We start from the raw sequence: 12,500 nt of genomic DNA on the forward strand, positions 1-12,500 counted from the left end.
CATCTAAGAATCATCCTTGGCTAATTTTGGTTTCAGATAATGATACGTCACATGTATTGCATAAGGAGTTGGGCTAGTTCTTGAGGCAAAATTCTACATTTTTTGTAAGTCAAATACCTTAAGATAAACTTGAATACAAACTTTTCTTGAGATATAATTCTATATTTTTTGTAAGTCAAGTAATTTAGATAAACTTGAGTGCAAACGTTTTCTAGCTTTATCTAACATTAATCATGCAAAATTCTTGATTCTTATTGGTGAATAAACAGGGCAATACTGGATGGAGGGTCAAATTTGGAAGCCAAATGGCCTGTTTTAGGGCCCTCCCTTGGCTATAATCTATAAACAAGACAATTCCACATCCTCCATGTTATCCAGCTGAGGTCATTCAAGGATCCATCGATGAGGAGGAGAAGTCTATGTAACAACCTTTAGTCTAGCTATCTCTAGCTGATTTTTTGCCACGTCTAAGTCTAAGGTTTTGATTAAACTCTTGATGACAAGTCTTGGTTGTAACTTGTATCTATTTTTAGATATCAATATGCTTGTACTTTGGATTCAACTCTACCTTTTCATTTGGTACTTTTGATGAAATTTGGCTATAGCTTACACTACATCAACATAATGCTACTACATGCATCATATTTAATATAAAAACTCCCATTAGATTAACACAAAATTAAAGTTTAAGGAGTTTTCTGATACTATGTAGCCAAGGTTTGATGTGATATAAGGGTCTGGCAAGACAGAGTGATGGTGGGAGGGTAGGTCAAATTCCTTCTAAGGGACACTTATACCATTGTTTAGATGGTATAAGAGAGGATCAATAAGAGAGCATAAAAAGAGTTACGCAAGGAACCGAAGGATCCAACAAGTTACACCAAAGATTGCCATGATATACTAGGATAGTACCAACAAGAATGAGAGCCAAGCGGTGAACCACAAGCTTACCAGCCGTGCAAGAGCTCATCAATAGAGCTTACAGGGTATAAGCTACCTACTGTGAAGTGACCAGAGGCAGATTCTAGGGCAGCGCGCTGAGGTGGCAAACTTCGAAGCTCACAAATGAGCTAATATAAAGGAAAAGGTGGCGACATCACGACCTCTGGCGACATAACGCTCAGGAGATAAAAAACTCATAAGGCTTACAGAGAGCAAAGACGTTCGATGAGAGGCAAAAAGCCAAGACTTAGAGGCGGAAGGGCCATGACGTAAAGATGAGTAAACAAGAAGACCAAAGTTGGCCTCTATGACAAACAGTACTGAAAGCTAAGACAAATAGAAACAAAAGTTGTAGATAACAAACATCACAAGCATACGGAAGGAAAACTAAAGAGGCACTAAGGTGGGTTATCGTGCATCAATAAGCTATCGAGTTAAGACGTCAAAGTGTCAGGTTTGCCACGAGCAACACAACAAAGAGAAGCCGCTAGTTAAAGAGAGCTTTTCCACTATGAGTTGACGATCGAATTTTCCCATAAGGGCGATCCGCACGGAAAGTGAATTATCAGCATAAATAACAAACTGTGAAATTCAAGAGATGGTAGTGTAAATTGACCTGTGAGAGTGGAGAGACCGTTCGGGACCTTGTATACGGAGCCTAGGAAAGCAGAAACCATGGCAAAACTCGACAAGATGAGACGAAGTTGTAGAAGGCAGCACAGTGGCAGTTGTGAGGACGTAAGGACATAAGGAGCAGCAGTTGTGAGGGATTACAGCAAGCTATCGTCCCAATAACTTATAGAGAGGATCAAGCCAAGAGTAAAGGAGGAGCGAAGTGGCTGCAAAAAGAGTTGAAGGTGGCTCTTTAAAGCAAGGAGGGAAGCACTTATGCGCAACTACGTAGTCTCTGGTTATAATAAGGGACTAGTATGCAACCTGTGCCTTGTCGCAGGAGAGAGAGAGAGAGAGAGCTTCCTTTTCGCACATGCCTTGAATGGTCTTAAATTGCTAATCAATTAACCTCTCATACTTGGATTGGCTTTTGAAATTTTGGCTGTCTTAACCCATGGCTTTATCTCCTTTAATTCCATCTCTTCTTTAATTAATTCCATTGACCTTCCATCTCCTCCTTTAATTAATTCCATTGACCTTCCATCTCCTCCTTCCTCCCAAAGGTGAACTTCCATCTCCTCCATTCCATTGACCTTCTATCTCCTCCTTCCTCCCAAAGTTGCCTCTTGTCTTTCCACCTCCTCCCCTCTCAAAGCCTGCCTCTTGTCTTCCCCTCTCCCAACCTCCATCCAAAAGATCCTTCTTTGTGACACGTGGCAAGTTCTTCTCTTCCAAGCTGCCACGTGTCCTTGCTTTTTTTTTTTCCTTTGTCCATAGTTAATAGGTTAAAGATAGTGGAGGAGAGTTGGGCGGTGGGTAATAGTAGTGACTAGTAAGATGGGGAAATAAGGTTAGATTATGGCCTACAATTAGTTGATATGCAGCTGCATCCTTGATGAGTTTGTGGGCTCTGTCTTTCTTGAGAGCTTGGCCCAGGGGTAGGCCCAGGGGTAGATAAGTTCTGGGAATAATTCTATGTGGGAGCAGTTTAGTGTAAAGCAATAAGAAGGGAAAGGGTAATAAGTGCGAGTGGGGTCTAATGATCTAGTATAGCAAGTGTAAAAAAGATTTTGGGGGGGGGGGGGGACGCCTACATTAGTTAAAGATAAAGCCCACAATTAAAGCAAAAGTATTTAAAGATTTTATTTTATTTTTAGTGGGGATTAAATAAAACATATAAAGAAGGGGATAATATTAAACATATATAGGTGGTTAAAGGCATTAATAAATTTTATTTAAGGGCAAGGTAACCATCCTATTATATTTCATATAAAGAGGGGTTAAAACAGAAATATCTCTATATTACAAAAGGAGAATCCTTAGGAGGTTCATATAGCCAAACGCACACACACAGACACACAACAGATTGGGTACAAGAGGGTAACAACGAGGGGTGGGAAAACAAAAATCATTCTACAAAATTAAAGCTTAACATATCAAGATTAAGCAATTTAATTGAGTATAATGAATAAAGCATTTAGGGTTGGGGAATTATATATGAACCACTAAGAGCCATCTTATGCAATAAAAGTAAGGGTGCATTTTATTATCATGGGCCATAAGTGAGCCAATCCACATGTGGGATGTATCAACAAAAAGGGATATCACTGTTTAAAAGACGACGTGCAAGTACGTGTGAGTGATTATGTAATTGGTGGGCTAATTTTGTGTGTGTGTATAGTTCAATGGTTGTGTGTGTGTGTGTGTGTGTGTGTGTGTGTGTGTGTGTGTGCGCGCGCGCGCACATACATTCATACATGTTAGAATATATCCAATCATACATATTCAGATTTTTTATCACCTGAAGTCCAAAAAACTGCAATGAAAATGAAAGAGAAAACAAAAGAGAGCTAACAAAACATCTTTTGAAAAACAAAAAGTAGACATACCTAGCGAGCAAAGCAATGCTTATATCATTCATCAGTGCCCAAGAATAAGTAGCTATACTATTTTCCAAAGGCTCGTGATGTCCCTTCGGCAAACTCAGTGCTTTCTAAAATATGTCAATTAAACAAAAGAGAAAGATAACAAGAAAGAAAGAAGAAAGAAAGAAGCTGACTAAACAAAAATAAACAAGAGGCACAGGGTGCCAAAAGCATTGCCCACGATTTTTGTTTTAGGAATAAGTTAAAATCATGATGCATAAGTGCCCAGAGCACTTCCTCTTTTGAGGGGACTCAAAGATGCTAGGAGGAAAGGCTGGTTGCATTCAAAAGTTTGACATAAAGTGCAAAGGTTTGTATTCCAATACAAGCGTTAGGGGACACAATCAATCATTTAAACAAAGGATGGGACTCAGTGAAAGTAGGCCAACAAAGGAGACCTTTCCAAAGAAATGTGTACTCTAACCTTTTAACAGAAAATACAGGAGGGGGAGCGGGCAAAATTTTACCAAGCTTCCCCGAACTTGAATCTGCCAACTACAACTGAGAGATAACACCACCGCCAACAAAATGACCACGTCACCAACAGAAAAGCAAAAAGGATTCGAATCCGTAGACCTGAAGTTTGCAACCTTACGTTGACAAGCCGAACACAACAAAGCTTAATCACACATAGCCTCAGATGATCACAAGCGGATAAAATTCAATGAAAACATCATTGTGTGCTGCAAGTGATCAAAAAAAGAACAAAGTGCTGATGAGAGAGGTTGAGCATATCTAGCCCCTTCTTGCAAGTGCTTGCAAGCCCAGTTTGATCAATTACAATCTCACACAATATAGCGCATGTTACGCATAGCAAGCATTGCAAGAAATTTTGAAACCCACGATGACGGTTGATTTGACAATCTCCTCACTGGCCTCGTTTTGCTACTCTTCTTGCTTTGTTATTAGCTTCTTGCTTGCTTGATGGAAATGCACTAGAATTTATGCTCCAGGAAAGAGAATCGATGAGCCAATTAAAGAAACAGAAAGCTAAGAATGAGGCGACTAGGAAAACACGTGGACAGTGGCACTTCTCAAGAAGAGACTACAGACCGTCACGAGGAAGAAAAAGACCCAAATCACGAAAACGAAGCAAAAGAACTCTGGATTTTGCAGATGCTCAAATAGGAAGATAAAAGACGAAAATAGTCTGACAGTGGCAAAAAAGGAAACCAACATGGACATCTTCACTTTAGACGCAAAGCCGTCTCATTGCTATAGCCTACCCCTAGCGGGGCAATGCTAACAAATCAAGAAACAAAAAAGACCAAAAAACAATAATAAAATCTCTCTCTCTCTCTCGTGATGTTCTTGGGGATTCCTATAATTTGTTAAAACAAAGAATCCCCTATTGTGATGTAAAGATAATCTAAAAGAAAATCTATCCATGAGCAAATACCTTTGTGTATCTCTTCTTTTTAGGATGAATGTCATGATGTTTATTATTTAGCCACAAAAAGTCAAAACACAGAGCGTACATGTATATACATGTACATGTATATGTTATACATATACATGCCGTTTTCTCAACTTTTAGCACTTTGCATCTATCTTTGTCAAATCTATTAAAAAGTCATGCTTCCTTTCCCCATTGGTTTCAATAGTCATTTGTGATGTTAGGCATTGTGTTCACCTTTCCTATAATTCCACCTTGGATGATTTTGAAGGCCCTAGAAGCTCAATACAAAATTGATTTCACAATTACGTTTTTTTATTAATTTTATTTTCATCTAGGAGAATGATTCTTATTCGAAGATACCTTTTTGCCTTGCGTGGACTTGACGATGTGCTATAATGGCTGTTGAGTACCTTACATATTTTTACTATTCACTTTTCTTTTGAAAAGAAAAACTCTTATTAAAAATTCATCATTCCTTTAACCTACAACTACGCTATTCAGTCTTCAACCAATGGATTTTAGAATGTGTTTGAGGTGGGAAATTTGTTTAGAACTTGACAGCGGATTTGTTCTTTGATTGGGCAGGTGCCTTGCCCAAGTGCAAAAGATACACGACGGCTTGGTTCATGTAATGCAAATCTAGCTTTCAGTTCTCTTAATTCAAACGGCCAACATTAATTACCATTTTGTCATTCACAAAATTACCTCCGTGATAGAGAGAAGCTCATTTCTAAACCCTCGAATTTTCTCCCGTTTGAACAGCATCGCAAGAAGAGAGAAAAAAAAGTTTCCCCGCATCTGTAACAGCTTAGATTACACTCTTCCACTATAGCCAGCCTAAAGGGTTGTTCGAGCTTACCATGAGTTGCTGTGAAAATTTAAATCATGTATGCATGCTGCTGCAGTATAGAATAAATTGTTGTATGATCAACAGACAGCTTCAGAAACCTACCAGGAAGAGTGCTGGGTAGATTAACTGACAACTGTACACAGAACATGTTTAAATAGTCAGCTTTGTTTAGATTCTTTGTATCCCCCGATCCTACAGATTGTTCAAGCTTCGCACAAAGAGGGTGAAAATTTCAAAGCCTGCATTCATACTGCTGTACTATACTGAAATTTATTGTTGTGAGCTTTTATCACAGCTTTAATAAAATAAAGTACGATTTATTGCCAAAACAACATAACAACCACAGAAACCAGACCCCTCTTTTGAGTCGAAGTTGTAGTAGCATTTCTCACGAGGAAATTGGCATATTGGCCAGCAGCTTCGTTCATGATCAATAGCATAAGGATGATCAAGGGGAAAACAAAAGGCATCTGGAGATCCTTTTTGACACCCTTGCCACCATCCAGCCCATATATCTCTTTGTGGGCCAGGAGACTTATTTATGGGAGGAAAAATGTCCATTGTTAAGGAACATAGCTTGCTACCATGCAAGCAAGCAAAAGACAACCTTGATCATGTAACTGAAATTACTTTTGAAGCTCATACCCCTGTTGTTAGCCTAGATTTTTGGTTCTGACTCGCTTGTTGATTGCTCAGTACTTTCTGTGCCCTTGCCTTTGGTGGCACTTGCCGATGCTTTCTGCTTCAAGTCATGTACTTTCCGTCCCTCCCTCTTCGCACTTGACATGAGTTTATCAAGATATTTTCGATTTGGAAAGTCCTTAGGGCATAGTTTTTGGAAACGCTTGAACTGCTGCTCAGCAGTATCAGTCTCCCCTAGAGCACTATATATAATACCCTGAAAATAAGCAACTCAGTCATTCAGTCCATAAAAAATACAGAAAAAAACTGAAAGTAAATGCAACGTATCTCAAATCTGAAAGTCACTGAAATAAAATATAAGAGGGTCAACTGCTCGAGCCTTTGCTGTATATGAATATGCAAGCAATTGTCAAATTTTGTTGCTTGAAGAGAGCTAATAGATACACAAAAGCTTACAGTGAGTACATCCTAACTGAGATAGCCACTAATATCATTAATGTCATCATCCATCCAGATTTAGAAATTTACAGAATGTGAACCAGTCGATTACAACCTCAGTCGATTCCTTTCCAAGCCCTCGAGACAAATCTGGTGTGGCAGCAGCCACAAAAACTATAGGGAGGGAACGCTCAGCAATAAGGATCTAATCGTGAAAATATCTTATTAAATACTACCAAACTGTGCCAAGAACATGCAGCAGCCATGCTTTAACTCACTATATCACTATCACAAGCTTTCAATAGCCACCTGTCAAAGATTTGATGCTTGCTGTCATGACTTTCTTCAAAAATAAATACCGGGGGTACACAACCCCAATTGAGCTAAAAACTACTTCCCATGCGACTCTAATTTTTCATTGAAAAATCACAACCTAACCTAAACTATGACACAGAAAGGGGAAACTTTCTCTAGCAATTAATGAGAGAGAGAGGCAATAACATAACTCTCAATATGAAGAAAGATCAAAACTATACATAAGAGAGAGACGACATCTCTCACACTCACCTCGTCCCACCTCCTGCACCCTTTTCACTAAGGGTGGGGGTTACGCACGAAGTGAAGAAGCTTCATAATGGCCGAGTAAAAGATCACGAGGGTTTATGCACTGAATTCATTGCATATGGAATTAATATCCTAGCCCCGATCCTAACAAAGCTCTTTGCCTTGACTTCCCACGCACTTAGACCCGAACACCATCTCACCTATCAACAAGGCAAGGAATCCCATGAACCCGGAGAACTACAGGACCATCATGATTGGGCATATTATGTCCAAGGTCTATGCATGAGTACTTGATAACGAGGTTAGCAGGTTTGCAGAGATGCAAGGGCTCAGAGCAGAGGGACAGGCCTGGTCCCGCGACATGACCACAGGACCATGGATCATCTACTCACACTCAAATGTATCATTGAGGAGGCCAGGGCACGGAAGCAAGGGTTAATTGCTGCTTTGTGGATTTCTGCAAAGCCTTCGACAACGATTGCAAGATTTGGGCTATGACCAGGAGATCATATGGGCTATCATGGAACTTTACGAGAGGGTCTCAGGCAAGGCCAGTACAGGGACTAGATGGACAAATGAGATTATGAGTACCATTGGGGTCAAACAAGGGCGTCCTCCTTCGCCACCCCTGTTTGGTCTTTAAATAGATGAGCTTGAGACCTGGGTTGGATACTCTCGCTGGAACTATGATTCAAATCTTGCTATATGTAGATGATGTGGTTCTTTTGTCCTCCTTGGCAGAGGGCCTTCAGAGACATTTAAACGCCTTACAGTCCTTTTGTGAGTCACATGATTTGAGGGTCAATCTTGGTAAAACCAAGGTTATGATCTTCAATACCTCCCGAGCAGCCATGCATGGAGAGCAGTTTACCTTTGATGGATCACCAGTTGAGAGATTCTCATCCTATACATACCTCGGGGTTCTCTTTTCTAGCCCTATTTTTACGATAAGACCGGCTATGCACGCTCGTCTCGACAGAGGGTATGCTTCCTTAGCCAGGTTGGAGAGGCATTGCTTCACTCGCACTTTCAGGATCCTTGGACCAAGGCCCTTCTATTCGACTCCTTGGTCCAACTAGCTAGGATGTATGGCAGCCCTTGTTGGGGGCCAGTCCTTTTGTGAGTCACATGATTTGAGGGTCAATCTTGGTAAAACCAAGGTTATGATCTTCAATACCTCCCGAGCAGCCATGCATGGAGAGCAGTTTACCTTTGATGGATCACCGGTTGAGATTGTCTCATCCTATACATACCTCGGGGTTCTCTTTTCTGGTCCTATTTTTACGACGATGAGACCGGCTATGCACACTCGTCTCCGACAGAGGGTATGCTTCCTTAGCCAGGTTGGCGAGGCATTGCTTCACTCGCACTTTCAGGATCCCTGGACGAAGGCCCTTCTATTCGACTCCTTGGTCCGACCAGCTGGGACGTATGGCAGCCCTTGTTGGGGGCCAGATCTCGAGTGGGCTGGAGAGAGCGTCTCCAGGTGCTCATCTTGTCACGGACCTGGAGCTCATCTTGTCACGGATGATTCGCAGTAAGCCATCTGTTCCCCATCAGATTGTCCATGCCGAGTTTGGATCACCCCGTCTACAGCTCGATGCAGCATTTCAAGTCATCATGTACCTATATTGTGTTAGGGGTACGGGATTGTATTTTAGGACGTTGCAGACTGCCATGGTAAGCATTGCCCTCCTCTATGGCCCTAGCAGCTGAGGGTGACCAAAGATGCTGGTACACACACACACAAACAGGTGGTTTGAGAGATTGGGGCTGCACATGGACAGACTTCCATCATTTCAGTACAGCATTGACGCGCCGTTTCTCCCACTTCGGTATCACAAGGTTAACCAGGTCATACGCAAGGATCTCTTGCAGCTACACACATTCTGGACCTGGTTGGAATCGAGTGAACTCTTAGTGAAGCTTGGCTTCTATAGAGACGACTACCTACGTATCTCTGACGAGGGTTTTATTGATCCCTGGATATACTCGGATTCACCTCCCCCATTCACTAAGGATCTCTATAGGGCAGTTCCGAGTTTCTTCGCGTCAACTTCGCATTGAGAGTGGACGAGCTGAAGAAGTACCCAAGGAGAGGTGTATCAAAGGGTAAATTTACTTAGTTAGCTTTTAGAATGGTGGGCCTTTTAATGGCCTGTAAATAAATAGTTCTTTTAGTAAGGGGAGCCATAAGTTGTCACGTGGCATCATAAGCTGGCCATCCCATAAGTAAACTTGTAATTGATGCCAGGCCCACACCTATAAAAGGGAGCTCTGCTGTACTATGTACTCAATTCATTTCTTGATGCAAACTTGTGGTCACTCATTACAGCTGAAGCTTGAATAGCTCCAAGCTGAACTAGGATATTTTCTCCTAGCCTAGCAACTCCTTTCCCAGCCCTGTTGCACTAGCTATGGATCTACACACATGCCAATGCTTAACCAGTGTCTCCAATCAAAGTGGTTCAGGTTGTAAAGATGCCTGCAAGAAGGCCTGAAAGTCAAAATAGGAAGTTGCAGATGGGAGATCTGGAATCTATTTCTGAGAATGATGCTGTAACAGAAACTATAGGGATGGGCATCAGCCCAAATGAAGGAGTACAGGATGATGGCATGGACCATAGTGACGCCCCTGGCAGTAGCAAGCAGGGAGCTACTGAGAGCACCTCATTTGTACCAGCTTCTCAAGGCCAGGAGCAAAATAATATTGGTTATATGGATCCTATATTACATGCCCTTAAGGAGATGACTGTGGAGATTAAAGCTAAGGGTAGAAGGATGCAGAATGCCTTTGCTACAATGAACAAAAAGCTGGACCAGCTCAGAAGGAGTCAGCGGGAAGAAGCCTATGGAGCAGGCCCTAGAGGGTGACTCAGATTCTGAAAAGGATGTCATGGTTGAGCTATCTGTAGACCCTCATGCATGCCATCAGCAAGGAAGACCTATCGTTCTAATGGGGAAACAGCTCACAAGAGCAGGGATCCACTAAGGAGTAATGTCCTCAAGAGTGCTTAAAGAATACAAGACCTTACCTGCTCATCTCAGGTCATTCATGCCATTTTATCAATATATTCAGTCTGTTAAAGTTGCTGAACCAGGGGATCTACTCAAGACAAGAATGTCAAGGATAAGATTGTTCTATCTAAGTTCAAGGGTGATACTTGTACCCCTAGTAAATTGGAGGAATGGCTCAGTAAAATGGATGACTATTTTCTGCTCTATCCTAGAAGTGATCAAAGTAAGATAAGATTTGATGTCCTACACTTGGAAGATTATAATTATTCCTGGTGGAGAAACTTTCAACATGAGGGAATCACTATTCACTCTTGGGAGGAACTTAAGGAGCAACCGTTTCAGACATTCGGATCTTCTATTGCTAGAGATAAACTTGTTTGTGAATGGTATGATCTATCTCAGCAAGGCTCTGCAAGGAACTATGTTAAAAAATTTTGGAAATTATCCTTGTTTTTCCATGGTATTGATGAAAGAAGCAGGGTTCTTAAATTTATCTACGGACTCCATCCCAGCATAGCAGCTAATGTGACAGCCCTCAATCCTAGCACTCTTAAAGAGGCAATGAGATTGGCAGAACTCTACGAGCCTAAGTATAGCTTGAAGGAGAAAGGATTGGGCATTGGGGACATAGCCAGTAGACCTACCAGCAAGGGTAACCTCCCATTGGTTCCAAAGCAAGTATTACCTACTATAGCAGCCACTCCCATTCCAAGATATCCCACTGTTTATGGTAGCAAATGTGGGTAATGTCAAACCTTTCAGGTCTAGAGATGCAAATGCCTCAACTTGGTCCAGCTCTAAGGAGATCTAATGGCGGACAAGAAGGATAGAGTGGTTAAGCAATTGTCTCAAGCTATTATTGAGGACAGGAAGAAGAAAAATTTATGCTACCTTTGTGGAGAGAATTGGACTCCAAAACATAGGAATGTGTGTAAGGCCAAGGCAGAAGATAAACTGAGTATGATTCTTGAGATTGATGATGATATATCGTCTGATATTCTAGCAACAAATTCTGAATTTCATGATTGTACTCATGATGTCCAGGATGATGATGATGACACTCATGATTCCAAAAAGGAGACTTCTTTCCCATTTGACCCAGGTGGTTCTACCTTGTGAAGTGTGCTTTTTTCCTTTGATAGCTACACGACCATGGGTGGATGTAAATTTTCAACCTAGAATATATGTTTCTTTTGCAGGGACTCTGAAGGAATGTGGTTGCAGAAGTCGATTCCAGGAAGTTGGCTGCACACAGAGAAGAGAGTCAATAGTAACAGAGAATTAGCTTTTTTTTTTAAGAAGATGTGCGTCCTCTGGGAACTGGATGCTCCCTAATCACTGACCGATGGATTATGATTGACTTCAGAAGACTGCACGTTGCTGTTCTTTCTGATAGACACACAAAGAGTGTCTGACTCGAAGGCTAGTGGGTACTGGCCTATGAGAGGGGAGAAGGTCGTCCTGAACATCGTGACGCATGCTAATTTCCTTGGGAGAAAGCAGATGTGATTTTGATCGTGGCCAATTCCTGGATAAACATGGAAGCTTTCCGCTTACGTTGATAGTTGTTGTGGGATTCGGAAGCCTTGTGTAGCCAGATGTTTTCTCTGAAGCTGTCGTGGGAGTATTCCAATCTGAAGAAGTTTTCCTCGATGGATGTTGTGAATCGTGGTTACGTTGTACAACGTCTGAGTGTTTGCTTCCTGTCAGTGGTTGTGGAAACTAGTCAGGAGTCTTTGTGTCGTGCATACTCTGCTCTAGGCTGGTGTACAAAGCTCTTTTCTTGGGCACCCACAGAGTTGTTTTCTGATCCTTCAGGAGTTCCAGCTACAAGTAGTTACCAAGAATAGTTACACGTGGTTCTCCCTGCTGAAGAGTATCTTATTTGAATAGAGGATTGTGTTTTCTTGGTGTCTGTAACTGTTTCTTCAGTATTCCATCTTCATGTCCTTTTTTCCCCCATCAACGTGAGTGCTTTGGGCCATTTGATGACACATGAGGAACAACAGATTTCACTACGGCTGACATGTCATAAGAAGCGGGCTTTCCTCACACACAAGATCGAGGAGACGATCCGTTCATCCCAAGGGCCCCGGGGACCCCACCATTG

At 41.7% G+C, this 12,500-nt stretch overlaps 1 protein-coding gene across 1 annotated transcript in view; it reads right to left on the reverse strand.

Annotated features, from left to right (window-relative positions):
* Nucleotides 1–6,303: 6,303 nt before the first annotated feature.
* LOC147901376 (uncharacterized) overlaps nucleotides 6,304–12,500 on the reverse strand; it is a 49,922-nt gene continuing 43,725 nt past the window's right edge. The window contains exon 4 of the mRNA XM_087375632.1: nucleotides 6,304–6,626. Within this exon, the coding sequence (XP_087231758.1) occupies nucleotides 6,387–6,626 (240 nt within the window). The 3' untranslated portion in view covers nucleotides 6,304–6,386. The remainder of the gene's footprint in view (nucleotides 6,627–12,500) is intronic.

The sequence above is a fragment of the Dipteris shenzhenensis genome, chromosome 6, assembly GCF_047967505.1.
Source record: "Dipteris shenzhenensis isolate YYH24624 ecotype China chromosome 6, Dip_SZ_1.0, whole genome shotgun sequence".
Taxonomy (NCBI): domain Eukaryota; kingdom Viridiplantae; phylum Streptophyta; class Polypodiopsida; order Gleicheniales; family Dipteridaceae; genus Dipteris; species Dipteris shenzhenensis.